Genomic DNA, 18,274 nt, shown 5'->3' with positions numbered 1-18,274 from the left:
TCCTCATTTATTACATCCATATACCTCCTCTTTGGACTTCCTCTTTGCCTCCTGCCTGGCAGCTCCATGTCCAACATTCTCCTACCAATATACTCACTCTCCCTCCTCTGGACATGTCCAAACCATTTTAATCTGTCCTCCCTAACTTCGTCCTCCAAACGTCCAACATGAGCTGTCCCTCTGATGTACTCGTTCCTAATCCTGTCCAGCCGTGTCACTCCCAACCTCAACATCTTCAGCTCTGCTACCTCCAGCTCTGCCTCTAAACCATACAGCATGGCCGGTCTCACCACTGTCTTGTACACCTTCCCCTTGATTCTCGCCGATATTTTTCTATCACATAATATCTTTTTTAATAAATTTTTCTATTTGAATGGGTCTTGGTTTTGTAAATGGAAATTTTATATAATAAGGCTCAATATTCTGGCTTATAATGTCATCCAGGGCGCCACTAAAAAATAAATGTACAGTTTGGTACCTTTATTACTGAGAGTGCAGTGCGCAATCCACAGGAACACACATTCCAGTGCCATCTAATAGCCTACTGTAAGTGCATCTGCATTAGCACTAAAACTATTCAAACTGCTTAACCGATACTTCCTACAGACCTGTGAGTGGCCATGGGCAGGAGGAGGGGCTGAGGGGTGTGTGTGTGTGTGTGCGTGTGTGTGTGTGTGTGCGTGTGTGAGAGTGTGTGCAGAGAGAGAGGCTGTCTTATAATGCACTGTAAACACTTGCTACTCTAGTCATCCCTCCTTAGTGAAGCAGCGCGTGCACGGAGAAGGCGGCTTGATTTGGAGCAGAGATGCGCTCAGCGTTACTCTGTACTGGACCTCTACAGGATTGATTTATGTACTTATACTTCATAGAAGCTCTACACGAGTGATCTACACACTTACACTCCACGGGACTTCTACAGGAGTGAGCGCAACGTGAGTAAGAGAAGAAGTATGGATTAAGGTGGGCCAAGCCCGAAGCGGACCGCACTGCTCCGGAGCTACGGGAAGGATGCCCGAGCGAGGATGTGCAGCAGCCGGAAGATCGTATGCAGTCTGCTGATGCTGTCCGTGCTGCAGGTGGGGCTCGGTGCGGCCAGCATCGCGCTCGGGGCCGTGGCCATCAGCAGAGCGCGAGACGAGCACAAGACGCAGCAGGGTCATGCGTCCCCGGTGTGGAGCGGGGTGTGTGTACGTTTCACTTTACATTGTGTTGTCTTTGTTGCAACTTCTCTGCTATGCGCAACGTCATGTGCAAATATTTTTCACGGCTTCAGATACTACTGGGTTAAAATAAACTGTGGAAACTTTAGTTTAATAACCATTCTCACCTCTTTCTATCAATGTGTGCGCCTTCACATGAATCTATGCCATATAACCATAGAGGTACTTTAAGCGATTTTCTAACATAATTAGTAGCCTGCAAACTCCAGTCTAATAACCAGTACAACTTCATAGCTATCTGCAGTGATATTATTTGCTTCACAGGCAAATCTGTGCTGCAGCTCCAAAATATTACACTCAGCATAATTAAAAGGGAAAGAGCATTTAAATCAGGATATAAAAGGTATTTTGGGCAAACTTCAGTGTAATGCCCATTAAAACTGCATGTAATCCTCTCAGTGTGTGCATTCCATTTAGTTATTTCATTAAAAAACAACAACTGTTATCTGTCTATATATTAAAACTCATTTTAATCCCGCAAAAGTCTCGCACTGTTAGCTTCTTGCTGTTGGGAATATCATTTTAAAAGCAAATTAAAAGCTTGAATTAAAATGTAAAGCAGCATCCCCTAAAGTGCTGGAATATATAGTATAGTATAGTACAGATCATTTTACAAGGAAAGTGAATGTAGTGTACTTTTTTTTTTTACTTTAAGTACATTATTAAACTATAAAGAGCATGATAATACCTTAAATTAGATTCGAAGGTGCACTATGTTCACAATTCCTGGTAAAAGTTACAGCTTAAAGTGCATGATAGGGTATCGTTTTAGTGACAGGTAATAATACAGCTTGCTTTTTCTTTTCTCTGAGAGTGAAAGAAAGCTCTATATTTGGTTTCAGGTGTCCTACACAAGAAAAAATAGTACCACGCTATATCATTCCCTGTTGCTGTGGTGATACTCTGAAGGATACGGTTTTTGTACCTTTAATGTGTATTTTTTTTTTTTTGTCTGAAAGCATGGATATAGTGTTAAGAATGATTTAAGGGCCATAAACTTTAAGAATGATTTAAAGGCCATAAATGGATTATAATGTTAAGTGTTTGAAGTAAATGTTTAAAGGTGTGTCTAGGGAAAAGATACACACCCTTGAGAGTACCACCATAGCAACAAAGGTAGTACACTTTAGTACTGTTTTATTCTAAGAGTGTATATCCATGCTCTTTAATATACCCTTCTTCAATACTTAAAATGGTGTATATATAGTTCTGGCTAAATACATGTATGTTGTAAATAGTGCCTATTTATTTCAAATACAAAAGAAAATAGATATCATCAGTATTTCACAGAACTCAAGCTACAATGCTTATTATATCTTAGTTTTGATGGATTGGCATCTCAATTATCTGAGACATCAAAGTCCGCTTGAGACACATAGCATGATCCCAGACATTCAGATACTAAGAGTCTGCACTGAAAACCAATTATAACCCCTCTTCTGGGCACTTTAGAGTAAACCACTTGGGTGCATCAGGTCAGACATGATCCATAACCCAAGCCTTTTTGTGATTCAGTTCTCCAGATCACATCCATACACCGCAATGTATTGACCAGGCTAGATATACAGCAGGATTAAGGATAGTATAGGTAATTATAGCATACAGTCTGTTTCTGACCTCAAGCCTGGGTGGTGACATTTAAATAGTTTTCTATTCAGCATTTTTTTTTTTAAAAACAGCACAGTAATGTATTTCTGCTTTATCTCCTTTTCTAGTTCCTCGTCTGTGGGCTCTGTGGGATGCTGTGTGCGAGAAAAAGGACTGGACTGGTTGTGAGTACAAATAGTTATCACTGTTTTAAAATGTATCTATTAGACCATGTCCTTGTGGACACTCTGTAAGGAATTAAACACAACCGGACCCACTGTTCTAGGACATTAACTGATAGTATAGTGATGTCATGTAGCCCATATTACAGCATTTTGAAACAAGTTAGTTCCTGTTATCACTTAGGTTTTTACAACTATGAACAGTTCTTCTCTCACCAGTCTCACTTATTTCTTCCTGTTGAAGTTGCAGAGAAACTGGAACTAACGTTTCTCTTCGGCTTAAAGTTACCGCATTACCTTAGACTGTTACAAACTGCCTGTACTGGAGATTCGTGCTAAATATACGTCCACCACGCCATCACCACTTCATCCCTTTGTAAACGGTTACCATAGAAACAATAAGGTATTAAAAAGGAGCATGTCACCTGCAGCTGGAACTACCATCGGACCTGCTGTTATAGAAAATGAATCAATACCTTCTGACCAATGGGATTTGAGAATTCAACAGCGTTGTGGTATATATTGAAATATTATCTATTTCATTAGCACAGCACTGTGAATGGGTTTTGAAGAGTCGCTGTCATTAAGCTTAATTAAAGATAAATCATATTGTACGATATGAAGCTAGATGATTGGGTACAGACATTATTCTAAATTGACTGACACAAACTTTAAACACCAGTATTTAATGCAGATATGAAATAGAAATCCACTAAATTTAAAGTTCAGGGCAGGAATAGTCCCATACCCAGACTTTTTCTTATGACTCCATTTATAAGAACTCAAACAAAACCCATTGAATTTCTTAAATTTTTTTCTCAGACATTTCTCATCATTTAAGGTCACTAAACACCTGGAACATCTGGAATTGTTTCGATAAAGCCATGAGACTGGGGAGTGTGTGGAGCACCAGGGGGTCTGCAATAGTTTAATATTGGCTGGGAATAGTGAATCCATGTATAATTTGTTTTCACTTGTTACTTGTGTTGAATGGGTTTAACGATACCAAACCTCCGTAACTCCAACACAAATAGGTCTATAAATAACGCCACTTCTATTTTAACAACAATTTGAATGAAAATTTGATAAGTGAGTGGATATGTAAGAAGTTTAAACTATATATCTCCAATAAAGATGTTTCAATAATACACCTAATATTTGCATAGTTCAGAAAAGTTCATAAAATGAGCGTGTCTCGGGAATTGTTCTTACTTTAAGTTGCATTTCCACTCAGAGACGTGTAGATCCTAAGACACTCAGCATAACGATACTGCATGGATGAGGAGATTCAATTAGACACCTTGAAAAGAGAGGTGGAGGAGTCACAGGAAAGAGTGTTAATGACAAATCTATATCAAAGTGAAACCTAGTCTGGAAGGTCTTGAGGTTGCCCTCTCTCTCTCTCTCTTTCTCTGACGGCTTGTTTTTCTTCCGTCCTCTCTGTCTTCTATATGTCTCACATCCCCTTGCTCATATTCTCCCTTGACTTATCTGTGATATCTCTATAAAGCACCCATCCATTCCCTATTTTATTGCACCATAATTAATTACTTTTGCATTATTTCAGCATCTTTTACATCTATTGCCTCACCTCTCTCTCTCTCCATATCTCATTCTCACTCTTTCTCTCGTTGATTGAATTTATTATATGTGCATCGGAATGACTGAAATGTTTCCACACATTAGTAAATGACTGAATTGATAGCCTCTCTGGTTTCCTAATGGCTCTTTGTAATGACATTTAGGACACTCTACCGTGTTAGTGAAGGCTGTAAACTACCCACACTCTTTCCATTGGCTCATCACTTTCTGCTCGCTGTAGTAAAGCAGTACAGCCTGCAAATTTGGGTGGAAAGTGCTTATCTAAAACTGCTCTTAGTGCTTAGACCAACAGGAAAAATGAGTGTACGGAAAGGTGACAAAATAACGGCACCGCAAAGTTGTCATATACAGAATCAGCAAAGTGGCGGTTCTCAGGTGGGAGGAGGCAGGTCCAGACCAGATACAATACATTTATGCAAAAATAAATAAAGAACTAATAGCGCAACAGAGAATTTGCTGACGCTTTAATGGTTTAAATTATTTAGTTGCCTAAATATATGGGGATGTGTTAGCTTGGTGGTAAAGGTGTTGGCCTACTGAGTTAGAATCCCAGGGCCACCAAACTGCCACAACCAGGCTCCTGAACAAGGCCCTTAACCCTTAATTGCTCAGTTGTATAAAATGAAATAAATTGAGAGTCACTCTGGATAAAGGTGTCTGTTAAATAGTGTAAATGTATATATATTCAATGTAGGTTGCAGTTGACAAGCAAAATTAAATCATTATAATAATTGCACAGTTTTAAACTATAGTTGAACGTAAAGTTTCATTAATGAATGTAAAGTTGCAATACAAAAATGAATGGGTTGGTTCATTCAAAGACAAATAAATATAATCATTTTGTAAATCAAACCAAATGCTGTCAAGACTCAGTAGCTCCATATAAACATACAGAATATAAAAAATAAAACATATATCAGAGGCGATCACACCTGGTTTAATTCATTTTTGTAGGAATTGTTTTACATATACTGTTTCTCCAATGTTCTTTGATGAAAAAATTAATAATGAAAGACATTTAATAACAAGGCCTTTGTAGCTGTCTAGAAGGCTGGAAACTTATTTGGAATTTTGTCCACTTCCCTTATGGTATTTTTTTGCTCTACTGCAAAATTTAACCAGAATGCATTCAAACACGGCTTAAAGCTGCATCCCAAACACTTTAAATACACTACTTAGTGTGCCTAATAAGTAAACTTAGACTGAAAGATATGAGTCTGCTAACTTTAGCTACCTAGCTAGATAAAAATCATAACATCCGACTGCTCTTAGGAGGTGTGGATTTTTATTTCCCAGTCTCTGTGTATTGAGATCAGAACATTATCTAACCTGTTTATTTTCTTCCCATACCTGTCATAAAATCGTAAGCCATCCACAAGCTAAATAGTGGTAACACACTAGTGAGAATATAGATGAGGAGATATAAGGACACAGGTTAAAGAAATTACACACATTGAGGATGAGCAAATGTCAGATATTAATATACAAAAATAGGCATGGCTAACTATCACGAGTTCTCTTGTTAAACAGCCTGAACAAGCTGATAAACTAGCATAAATTGTTCTGATATTTAAACATCTTCTAGAGAAAAGTTTGGTTATATAGCTGGCAAATTGTTATCTTCAGTTCTAAAAGATCTGAGATTCACCTGAGTAAGAAAGATGTTAAGCAATGTCTTCATTAATACTTAAGAAAAGTAATTGTGCATTAGAACAGGTAACATCTAGTGTGGGAATCGATCATTATGTTAATGGCTAGCTAGCTAAAGAATTTACAACAGTATTTTTTTTACTAAAATGCAAGGTGTACACTGCAGAGGCTACACTGACAAATGCAAGAGAAAAAATCTAGAATATAGTCTAATACACCTAGCATTTCCTTTGATAAGATAAGATTAAAATTATAGACAATTCTTTCCTAATGTCAAGCTTGAAATCACCGTGGCCATAATTCTTTTCATTTTTAGAAAGAAGTAAATTCTAATTTATCTGGCATTATAATACATTTCATATTAGTTCTTCATTGAAATCTTATAATAGAAAATTCTAGATGTTTTGACTAATGTACATTTAAGATACCTCAACTTACTATGATGTCAGAGTTCTTTAGCAGTGTAGCAGTATAGCAGTGTCAGCTATTAATGCTGCATTTATCTCACCTCAGAAGAGAAAAGTTAGAGCTAAGAATTTTGACATTCTTGATCCCCTTATGTTTAAGATACAAAGTGAAAAAAAATACATGGAAACTTCCACGTTTGTCTTTTGTTAGCAACAAACTAGCCCGCTAGCTGTGATGAGTGATGTATGTTATGTTCTGCAAACTGGATATTCCGTGTTATAGGTTTAACCAGCTGTATAATGACTGATCTAAAGCACATACGTCATATAATAAGTCTTTTAGAGTGCTACTTTTTTAATGTTGATGCTCTGAGTAGCTATGCTGATTTGATATCATTTGTTGTACTCAGGGTTGAGGAGAACCTTCGCAGTTTAAGAGTAAGAATTCTGAGTTTGGTTTACTTAGTTTTTTTCCTAGTCAGAGGTCGGAATTTCAGAGTTTTAGCTAGATTAGTGCCATCCATTTACACAAGTGGTTACATCACTGAAATTTCAGAAAATCGAAATCTATCATTATAAATACATAAAAAGAGTTTTTTTGCTAAATGTATATTTAGCTGGGATTTAATTTAGCTGGGATTAAAGGTTTTAAAACAACATATCAACTCTTTTCATGTGTGCCCTAAACTACATCATGTGTTGAGTTATTTTAGATTCTCATTTAGGGCACACACAAGGGAATCTGGCCTAGTTGTCACAGATGGGGGTAATGGAGATGGCCCAGTTCATTAACTGCTGGTATTAGGAATATAAGCTTTCCCTGGACCCCTTCCCTGCCTAGGACCTACCACAAAATCACCATAAAGACAATACATTAAACAATGTGGAAATAACCATCAACCCCACACACACATACACGCTTCCTCACACACTTACGTTTCCCACTAATCTATCACTTGGCTCCAGACTTGACTACAGAACTCTGGCTCAGTGTGAAGGCTAATCAAAATGTATGTGTCTTTTCTTATTTCACACGCTCAGTAGATTTACAGTAATAGTGACCCGGATATTAGGGCTGGTGTGTGTCACTGTAATCAACAGTAAAGTGCTAATGAGAGTCGTGACTGTGGCTAAATAACACAAGCTGAGGGAGCACTCTAAACATTCTGAGGTAAAAGTTACTTAATAAAAAGTGTCGAGGCTGCATTATGGTGACATTAGATAACACCTTGCTTCCTGGCACAGTCTGAACAATTAAAAACAACAGAACAGCAGAATTCAGAATGGCTATTAAACTCAGCTCCACTTTTCTCCTCTATATCTCGTGCTGCATGTCTCTGCTCAGTGGGCGGTAACCTTTATGGTGATCCAATAATGTGGCCAAAATGTGCAAACCTGGAGCGTGTTTCTCTGCTGCCTCTCTGAAGGGAGATAATAAATGCTGTAAGGCTGCACAATTAATCAAAAACAGGAACTTTAGCTTCCTCGATTAAAGCGAACAGAAATAACATTTACCAAAAAAATAAATAAATAAATAAATAAATAAATAGAACCTTTATCTGAACAAAACCACTGAGAAACCTTTTTTTTTTCCAGGAGATCACATTTTAACTGTCTGATTAGTGGTATACCTTGGCTATTTATTTATTTATTTATTTATTTATTTATTTATTTATAATACTACCACTACTACAAATAAATACATTTTTAAAAATAATTAATAATAATAATAATAATTATTATTATTATTATTATTATTTATTTATTTTTATTATTTAATATTCTAAGTTAGTTAGCTAGTTGTTTAGTCAGTTGTCTGCTAAATAGATAGATGACAAAACCGACAAAAGTCTAATAAGTGTAAATACATGTACTGTACTAAACTGTACTAAATATGTATGTGCACCCTTATGACTAATAAATGTTTAAATACTAATAAAATGATCACAAAGAAAAAGAAAAGTAATGGATTTAAGCTTTCCATCCCTCTCTCACTCTTCTCTCTCTCACTCACTCAGATGATCCTGTTCTCAGCATGCTGCATTTGCGGCCTGATCGGAGGAATCCTGAACTTCCAGTTTGTGCGGGCGCTGGTAAAGCGTCCCGATGCCGTGCGTTCGTTGCACATGGCAGCCATGTCTCTGACCTGCCTGGGGATCAGCAGCTGCACCCTGTCCACGTGGCTGACCTGTCGGCTAGCCAGCAGCGAGCAGCAGCGCATGTTCCTGGAGCGAGAACACTCGCTGCATCACTCGCACGAGATGGCCGAGAAGGTAGAGGACGAACGGAAGAGAGGAGAGCCCAGTCCGGGTGTCTCTCAGTGTCTCAGTGTAGGCTTGCACTTACTTCTCAGAGATTTGTTACAGTGATGGATAGCTCTGTGTGTGTGTGTCTGTGGGTAAAAATAGATAGTTCCTGTCTCAACCTCTGTGCAGATCCTTACTTGATGCATTTTAGATAATTAGACCTCACCCTGATCATCCTGTTCTCTCTCTTTTTCCAAACAGGAAGTAATGGATAACTCCAGTAATGGTATCCCACAAATCACGTACAATGGTCGGAGCGCATCGCCGTGACAAACTTGTGTGTCACTCTGATGACTTTGCACTCTCAGTAGGATTGACGTTAAGGAGCGGATGGCCATCCGTAGGACTTTCCAGCACACATCAGCCCCGAGGATACTGAATGCTACTGTGGCAAAAAAAGGGAGAAATCATCTCTGTGGATTGAGCATTCAGGGATGCGATGCCTCAGGAGTGTTCATTAGTGAGTACAGAGCATTGTATCAGTGAGCACAGAACATGCATGTAACCTTTACTTCCTTTCTCTCTCATATTATCCCTCTCTCCTTTTCTTAATGCATTCCTCCTGCATCTCTCCTTTATTCCTACTGATTATGGGTTATGGGAATGATGACTCTGATGTCTCTGAAATTGTCATGTATGGCATATTGAATGCTCGGACCTCAAATTATACAAAATGCACAATGTAAAATGCTTGTACAAGAGAATAATTTATTGATTTACAGTATTTTTATATAGAGGCTTCATATAAAAATGAAATAAAATGACTGAAATGCACTTTGTCTCATGTTTGATTTGACACACACACACACAGGGGTATTTCCATTGATTTGTATTACAATAAATAAATAATCCTATACATAACAATTAAATCTTCATCTTTTCCTGAAGTACATGTTGCTAGGAAAAAATGCTTCTTTTCTACAAAATGACTGACTAAACAAATCATTTAACTTCCCATAAAGAGCTAAACACTCAACCATACACACTAAAACAGATGTATATGGACATACTGTACACACATACACCACTCTACAGATTGCTTGCATCACTTTTATAGTCAGTGAGTGCAGTTCCATAGCTGTGTGTTGTATGCAGTACAGCTACTAAGTTGACTGACTGAATGTCTGCTAGTGTGTTAAATGTATATCACTGGTCATCACATATAAACTCACTACATTGCCCTTACACGATTCCCCGCCTGACTGACCTTCGATGGTGCCTCTGAGTCTGACTCGGATGCTCCCGAGGGTCAATACATCCATGCATACATTTTCTAGTCAGTCTAATCCAGGGTGAGGATCTAAAAAAAAAACAGGCAAATAGTAGAATATGTATATATACATAAAAAATCTGAAAGGGTTCATAAGCTAAAGGCAGGCGTCTTGTAGTGTCTTGACAGAGTGCAGGTGTATGTGCCTGAAATGGTGAGTCCATGATAGAAAGGATCTGGTTTCAATTACAAGGAACCACAGCATGATTTTTGCTATTGAGAGCAGGTGAGGATTTTAAGGACATGGGCAGACCAATGGAATCTGATATGTCCAGACCAGAAGTGCTTAGTGAAGCTGAATGAATGAATGAATGGATGGATGGATGGATGGATGGATGGATGGATGGACGGACAGATGAATGGATGGATGGATGAATGAATGAATGAATGAATGAATGAATGAATGAAACCATATATGGTTGTCTTCAAACAAAATAAGGGATTTTTTTTTAGTTAGATAGTTTATTTGTATGCACATTTTGTGAGGAACAATGTGTTACTGTTATAAGAAATTAATCCTTCATGCTTTGTTACCAACCTGGAGTCTATTCTTTTCCTATAACATCATGTCCAAATAACAACAATTGATGATTTATTCCTCTTTACACCACGGCCTGTTACTGAGAAACTGCAAAACACAGTATGTTTTTCTTCTGCTAGAAAACTAGGAGACTCCTTCCATAAGTGTAAATAATTCTTACAGGAAACTCTTAATCAACATTCAATCATATCAATGAACATCTGTTAAACCGTAACACATTTTTAATCTGTTTATTTATAATCTTAGATGTGTGGAGCTTCCCCACATGGCTCTCGGTAAATCTTTATTAGAGGAAAGATAACATTGGAGCTCGTGCATTATTGTGTACTTGCATTAACACTTTCTGACCAAACATAGTCGACGGATCGCCCCCCCCTCCCACACACACACACATACACGTACATGCACGTACACACACACACACACGCCTGCACTTAGAAACTTTTTAAAAGCGTAAGTCGTGCAACTTTTAAAATAAAATAATCCCAGCACGTGTGTGTGTGTGTGTGTGTGTGTGTGTGGTGGTTTAATTACCCTAAGCCCACATGCATTATGACACAAGAAATAAAAGTTAAAGCTCTTTCATTCCCCTCCTCTCCGCTAGGTGGCGATAAACCCCACTAAACCTTTGTTTTTTCTTTAACACGAGGAAGCAAACCACGTGTTTCCGTCTCAAAGTTTAGGCAACATGGCCAATCTGGAGCAGACGGATGATGACCCCAAACTAAGTGAACCCTCCACAGACAAGTCCGCGGGGTTAAACCCAGCTCCGGTTCGTGATGCTCTCACGGTTCAGTGTCTGATCCCGAGTTTCGCGGACGCGCGTGAGCTCGTGCCCGCGCCTTACTCGTGTCTCGTGCTACACACACACCGCAGACACGTTGCTCTGCCTCCCATGTACCTGAACAAGAAGAGGACCGGGATCCAGCAAGAACTCAACGCTGACCTATTAAAGTACTCCAGCAGGTATCTGATGTTTGTCGTGTTTGGGCTCAGCAGCTGTCCTGAGCAGTGTCCAGATCTCGATACTTCTCCAGCTGCAGATAGTGTTCTGGTTTTGACTCAGCAGCTGCACTCCCAGTCTTATTTACCAGTACAAATAATCTCTACAGATCATTGTGATCCATGTGATGGAGTAATGATAATGGTGGCTTGTGGTTTCTACTACAGTGACTTATTTTAAAAGGCTATGCTTCATGTTGGACGTTTGGGGAAAGTCAGATTAAGATGGTTTGGACATGTTCAGAGGAGGGAGAGTGAGTATATTGGTAGGAGAATGTTGGACATGGAGCTGCCAGGCAGGAGGTAAAGAGGAAGGCCAAAGAGGAGGTATATGGATGTAATAAATGAGGATATGAATCTAGTGGGTGTAAGTGTTGAGGATACAAAAGATAGGGATAGGTGGAGAGAGATGATTCGCTGTGGAGACCCCTGAAGGGAAAAGCTGAAAGAAGAAGATGCTTCACACAGCCTGCTTTGAGGACCACTTCTTCATGAAGATGAATAAAAATAGATCAGTTCCAGGTCACTGTTGTGCAATGTTGGATTAATCGTGTGTTTCTTAAATCTCTCTAAGTTTCCTATTCCACAAAGTGAATTATTGTTGTTTTTGCAGTCAGGTTAAAAGAAAAAACAAAACACAGACGTCTTCAGTACTTGTTTCTTTTATAATAAACTATTTAAAATAACAGGCACGTTTTTCTGTAGTTCAATAGTGATATTTTCACTCTTAGAGCCTGTTTTTATTAAAATGGTCATTTCACTTGACGTTATTTATATTATTAATATTTATACATTTATTTTTTCACACGTTGGCATGTGCTGTTATTAGACTGTAACTAACTTATCGCATGGTGGTAACTTCATGTCACAGGCTGAATGACTTTGGAGTTGAGGAGACGTTAAATACAGTACAAGCAAGCATCCGTTTCCTCTTATTATTTAGACATGACCTGTAACTGAAAACCCTCTCTGTTTTCTTTTCTTTCAGTTTGAAAGGTGTGCCTTTGGCTTATGATGCCATCAAAATTATAGGACATCATGGGGACATTTTCGATGACCAAGGCTACATTCACTTAAACATCGAGGCATCGTTTGTGATCTTCAAGCCGAAGAAAGGAGAAACACTTGTGGTGAGTGTGTGTGTGATTATCATGTTAAGCTCTTCTTTGATATATAGATTGAAATCTAATCTCAATTTTAAGATAAGTTGACAAAAACCCTTTTGAAGCATCATTGATTCACCTATCTGCAGTTTCTTCTTAAATATATTAAATAGTATGTGTTATGTGTGTGTCATGTAGGGTGTGATAAATAAAATCGGAGTGGGTCATGTGGGCTGCCTGGTTCACGGCTGCTTTAACGCCAGTGTGGTGAAGCCGGCTCAGCTCACTCCTGAGCAGTGGAGAGACTCGGGCATGACGCTGGGAGGCAGCCTAAAGTTCGAGGTGGTTCAGCTGGACGCTGATGTGGCTGGAGTTCTGCTGATCAGAGGAAGACTTGAAAAGTCCAGGTATATTTATGATATGATCAATTTTAGAGCCTTCAGATCGAAAATATGGGAATAAATGCATCTAATCTAATAAAAGTTCATGCTTATAAATTCATGAATTATTTAAAAAAACCTCAAGCTGTTTTAAAAACGTAATCACTCTTTATATTTATCACTATCACAAACTTTATACTATTATCATTATACTATTACACTTATTCTGTGAATAATGTGAACTGTAAGCCTCCAATTTGTTGTTTGGATGTATTTTAGGTTGCAGGAGCTTACTGACTCCTTCAGCAGTACAGAAACAGGGCAGAATGAGACCGTGGAAGAAGCTGCTGAAGCAGACCCTGCTGAAGACCCCTCCGAGATCTCAGATGCTTCAAAGCGCAAGAAGAAAAAAAAGAAAAAGAACATAGAAACGGACAATCAGGCTGTAGAGGAGCTGAACAACAACCAGACAGATGAGGTCATGACACACAATGTTAACGCTAATGGAATGGATTTGGATCCTGATCCCATCAGCCATCCAAAGGAGAAAAAGAAGAAAAAGAAAAAGGAGAAAAAGCAGGAATCGCACGCCGAGCTGCCGTCCCCCAGCGCCGATCTCCCGGGCAGTGACTCAAGCGGATACATCAGTGATAAAAGCAGCAAAAAGAGGAAAGCACAGGAGGATTTACTTCTCCAAGAGGACTCTGATATTCTTCCAGCTAAAAAGAAGAAAAAGATGAAGTGATGCTCGCTTTTATCGTGTGACTTTAATTTTTATAGTGCCTGAATGTGTATTATTAGTAATATATAATAACGCAATAAAGGACAGATTACGCTGCAACAGGAGAGATATATATTTTCACTTGTTTACCAATAGAGGGCAGTGTGGAGTTTTCACTGTTAATCAAGACGATTTCAATTGAAAATTTAGTATTACATTTTGAAAGCTGTTGAATTCGTGGCATTTTAAAATGTTCCTCTATGTACATTTATTTGTGTTGAATGAACTGCCTTGAAATTCAAAGTATCCATGTTTGTAAAATTCACATTTTCCTAAAAAAAAAAAAAATCATCAAAAGTTCATGCGTAATCACTCATTTTTCCAAATAGTCATCTCTTCGTATAACAGTTTGCATAAGCAGTCAGACCTGGAATAAGAGACTGTGTACATACATTCATGGTAAGTAGCTCATAAGCCTGGAGGATGTACCTAGATATATTATAGATGATAATTACTGTTGCACAATACATCTGCGCCATGTGCGTCACACACTTTATTCATCCATATAGCATAAATATGTTCTGGGTTTCCGGGAGAACTTTTCAGTGAAAAGTTTACAAGTTAAACCTGGTGATTGTGTTGTTTAAATAAAAATGATTTAAACCATAAAAAAATCTTCAATGATGAGCAGTTGTCCCAAAAGGAGGCTAGTCTCTCTTCTTTATGAAATGTTAGACCTGATGTTTAATGTTTAGCCTACACCAAATATGGCAAACTAAATTGTATTAAATTTCAACAATTACGTACATATAAATAAAACCTTACATTATGGGTGTTAGTCAAGTCTTCAGCCAAGAATGTTGCTATACATATTAAAGCTTTCGGTTTGTTCTTGTTGCAAGGTCAACAAATTCAACTGTGTTTCTGTAAATTGTATTTTTTTTTTTCCCAACATGAATTTATCTTTATAAATAATAATTTCGAATGTAAAATACATCACATACACAGCCAGGTGAAGTGCTGCATGCAGTGAAATAAATACAGATGTGTCATTTGTATAAAGAACGAAGGAATATATTTCAGTGCTCTGAATTTATTCGACGGTGTTTCCGCTTCGTGATTGAGAATTCAACGCCTTTTAACATTCAGCTCTCAGTCTGTTTCTGCTTTCATATGTCCTCATGTCAGCAGTGGAATAATGCAGACAGACAACTTTGCAAATTGAGCCGTTCCTCCGGTTTCGGTAAATAAAATCAAGTTGTAAGGGTCTGCTGTGTACCTGCGGCTAGTTATTGAGATAAATTTCGACAGAAATGACACTCGTAGTTTTAATACATGACTGCATTAATCCTTGAAAACAAAATTGAGACAAATAGCTGAAATGTCCCGGTGAACGTCCCACTCTGAGAGGGATTTCCCAGACCGGACCGAGCCAGCACACGTGCTTTCATTCCCGTGCCAGTATTTCATGTTGAAGGTATAAAGTTTCTTATATTACGTGCACAGGAAACATAAAAGGGCCATTCCAAACCTCAGAAAGATTTCTGACTCTGAAGAAAAAAAAATCCTGAGGAAAAACAACGTTATTGGCAGGTGCTCAGTCTGCTCCCTGCTGTGGCTTCTGTTCTGAGGAAATATTCCCACCTCCATGCACTAACGTAGCCCTGGACCTCGGCCTGCATTCATGTGGATGCATTAGAGCAAGGACGTCCAGACTGTTTTCCCTTTTATCGAAGGCCAATTGGAGGGGGAAATATAATGTCACAGGTGATGGAGTACCTGCTATAATGCTATAAATATAATACTAGATATAGTACAAATTCAGGTTCTTGGGGAGTTCTTATTTTATGTTGAGTTCGGCTCTGAGAGGAGTTCAGATTTCTACTACAGAAATAATCAAGAGCAAACAGTCAAGGGAATTTTATAGATTTAACACTCCATATAATCTGAGACTAGTAATACATGTAAACTATTTATTTATTTATTTATTTATTTATTTATTTATTAAAGGATTGTAATTACTACAAATAAAAAATATTAACGAATTGCTGACCATTGCAGTCATGCAGTTTTGGAGTGGCCTATGAATCAAGTTATCACCTGTCATCACTTATTTCTTAGCTTATTTCTTTTTTGTGTGTGTGTGAAGTAAATAAGACATAAAACGACATCTTGTCAAGTTAATGAGAAGCTGGGAAGCTTAAACACATCTGTCATGAAATCTTTCCCATCATGGAAACTTTCCATTACGTGAGGAGCGTTGAGCACTTAGTATTCATGGAAGGAGTCTCCAGTATCAGAGCTCTGTAACAGCCAGTATGTTGTTTCATGATGAGAAAGTCTTCAGGAGAGATGTGTTTATGCTTTACAGTCTTATTCACTTAAATAAGCTGAAAACAAGTGATAACAGGAGACTAACTTGACTCATAGCCACTCCACAACATGAAATGTAACTACAGACTGAAAAAATAAAAAAGATTTGAAACCTGTGGGAAAATAAAACACTTTGGGACACGCTGTTACTGATAATAATCAACTTTGTAATGGGAACAGGAAGTCTGATTCACTCTGGGCCATATTACACCATTCCATTAACGATTATTCATCTTAATCAGTCGATTCTAAAAAAGTCTTATGCTTCCTCGTGCTTAAATTTCATGTCATCAACCTCACTATCCTCTGAGATTTTAAGGTAAATAAAATAATGTGTCTCATAAGAAAAAAAGAATTACACTTCGATCATATTAATACATGCCATGCAAAAGTTATTTATTCTTTTGCAAAGATTAAAGTGGTGCTCTTGTTTTCGTGTGGCTTTACAGAATGGCGGCTCCTAGTGTCCAAAAATAGAGCTGCGATTCGTCCACCATGTTTAATCATTATTGCTGAAATACCTGACAGGCTGAAGGTTGGATCTGTTGCTGAAAGCCAACTGACGGCCATCAGATCCTCAGAACCTGAGTTTGTTTTCAGTTCGGACACGGAAACAAGTTGCGTTTTTGGTTCTCTGTTTCTCTGTTAAAGTGTATGACTCATGTGGGAAGCTTGTTTTATTGCTTTGCGTTGGCTTGTTGTTCTGAGAAAACTGCAAGCAGGTTGTAAATCTGAGGCCCAAGTCGATAACATCCCTGCTTTCCTGCCAGTTTGATCCTTCTCACGTATTCCATATTTGGCTTCACCATTTTTATACTTTTTACTGTAGTGCACTCTAGCGTGTGTGTGTATGTGTGTGTGTGTGTGTGTGAGAGAGAGAGAGAGACACGAGACAGGGTGAGACAGAGTCAGAAAGAGAGAGAAAGAGAGAGAGAGAGAGAGAGAGAGAGAGCAACACCTGGCCCTATTTCCATTCCAAGTCACCAGGGATTACATGCAGACTGATACATTGTGTTTTTCTTTTGCCCCTTTGAAAAGAAAAGAAAAGACAGACTGGGACTGTTTAACAAGTTCACACGTTTACCCGACGAAACCCAGAATCCTCGTTGGGAGGACTTCTTTCACCCTCCTGAGTTTTGTAGGACAGAGTCCATCTCAAATTGTTCCTGCCGTTGTTTTTCCACTACCTGGGAGCTGGAGGAGGCTGACAGCTTGGCGGGTTTATTGGGCCCCCAGCTCTGATAAGTGATCCTTACACTCTCTGTGTGATTTATGAGGGATTTTTGGGTTGATTTGGGAGTACGAGGTGGACAGGGCTAGGACTAAATTATGTTCTGTGCATCTCTGATGCATGAATGTAGTCCTTGCTTCCTTTTGTGACTCCCCATAGGAAGACATTTGTCACTGCCCGTGACTTTTTCAGCTTGGGTTGACCTTTAACAAGTGATATGTACATGTGACCTGTATGTGGAACAAGGAGCTTTTTTTATTAACATGTTGGCCTGTTTTTGCTTTGTTATCTACAATAACACAAAAGCAATCTAATGGGAAATCATTTAAAGAGAGCGATGCGGCAGCACTTTAGTCCTACAGTCTGTTCAGCTCTGGATCTACACTCATTAACATCATCATGCCCTAAATCACTAAAAAAAATGTTTTTTTTACTTGTAGGAGCTAACAGCAAAACATGATAGTCATCACTTGTTTGATATCATACCATTTTGTTCCTCCTATTTACATTTATATTTAAGGAATTTGCCTAACAGGAGTGCTTTGAAGTCATTAAATACATCCTGTTAATGGTTCATTAAGTCACAGACTAAGAATACCATTAGTCTAAAAGCTGTGTTGTGGAGATAATATGGCAAGAAAAGCACACAGACAACATTTTTTAAAAGGTCTATTAGACAGCATTAACCTACAAAATAGC

The 18,274-nt window shown here is 38.3% G+C and overlaps 2 protein-coding genes across 3 annotated transcripts; both read left to right on the top strand.

Annotated features, from left to right (window-relative positions):
* The first annotated feature begins 708 nt into the window (after nt 1–708).
* LOC131345261 (transmembrane protein 196) lies at nt 709–9,684 on the top strand. Of its 2 annotated transcripts, none has more exons than XM_058378072.1 (4): nt 709–1,181; nt 2,936–2,992; nt 8,667–8,978; nt 9,156–9,684. In XM_058378072.1, exons 1-4 carry the CDS (start codon nt 1,023–1,025, stop codon nt 9,222–9,224), a joined length of 597 nt encoding a protein of 198 aa, XP_058234055.1. In that variant the 5' UTR covers nt 709–1,022; the 3' UTR covers nt 9,225–9,684. The 2 variants fall into 2 exon arrangements, with proteins under 2 accessions (XP_058234055.1, XP_058234054.1); XM_058378071.1 differs by having other exon boundaries at nt 710–1,187.
* Nucleotides 9,685–11,421: 1,737 nt separating this feature from the next.
* On the top strand, nt 11,422–14,821 carry polr1f (RNA polymerase I subunit F). The gene is made up of 4 exons (XM_058377263.1): nt 11,422–11,731; nt 12,756–12,897; nt 13,069–13,277; nt 13,530–14,821. Exons 1-4 carry the CDS (start codon nt 11,454–11,456, stop codon nt 13,993–13,995), a joined length of 1,095 nt encoding a protein of 364 aa, XP_058233246.1. The 5' UTR covers nt 11,422–11,453; the 3' UTR covers nt 13,996–14,821.
* Nucleotides 14,822–18,274: the final 3,453 nt, after the last annotated feature.

This window comes from Hemibagrus wyckioides, linkage group LG24 (assembly GCF_019097595.1).
Source record: "Hemibagrus wyckioides isolate EC202008001 linkage group LG24, SWU_Hwy_1.0, whole genome shotgun sequence".
In the NCBI taxonomy this organism is placed as follows: domain Eukaryota; kingdom Metazoa; phylum Chordata; class Actinopteri; order Siluriformes; family Bagridae; genus Hemibagrus; species Hemibagrus wyckioides.
This window is presented reverse-complemented; position numbering and strand designations above follow the sequence as displayed.

Excerpts from the sequence above, each read along its gene's own strand:
- polr1f (XM_058377263.1), top strand. The coding sequence starts at position 11,454 with ATGGCCAATCTGGAGCAGACGGATGATGACCCCAAACTAAGTGAACCC. Across the intron at positions 12,898-13,068 it reads AGAAAGGAGAAACACTTGTG|GGTGTGATAAATAAAATCGG; the intron begins GTGAGTGTGTGT and ends TGTGTCATGTAG. Across the intron at positions 13,278-13,529 it reads GGAAGACTTGAAAAGTCCAG|GTTGCAGGAGCTTACTGACT; the intron begins GTATATTTATGA and ends GATGTATTTTAG.
- LOC131345261 (XM_058378071.1), top strand. The coding sequence starts at position 1,023 with ATGTGCAGCAGCCGGAAGATCGTATGCAGTCTGCTGATGCTGTCCGTG. Across the intron at positions 1,188-2,935 it reads CGGTGTGGAGCGGGGTGTGT|TTCCTCGTCTGTGGGCTCTG; the intron begins GTACGTTTCACT and ends CTCCTTTTCTAG. Across the intron at positions 8,979-9,155 it reads GTGTCTCTCAGTGTCTCAGT|GAAGTAATGGATAACTCCAG; the intron begins GTAGGCTTGCAC and ends TTTTCCAAACAG.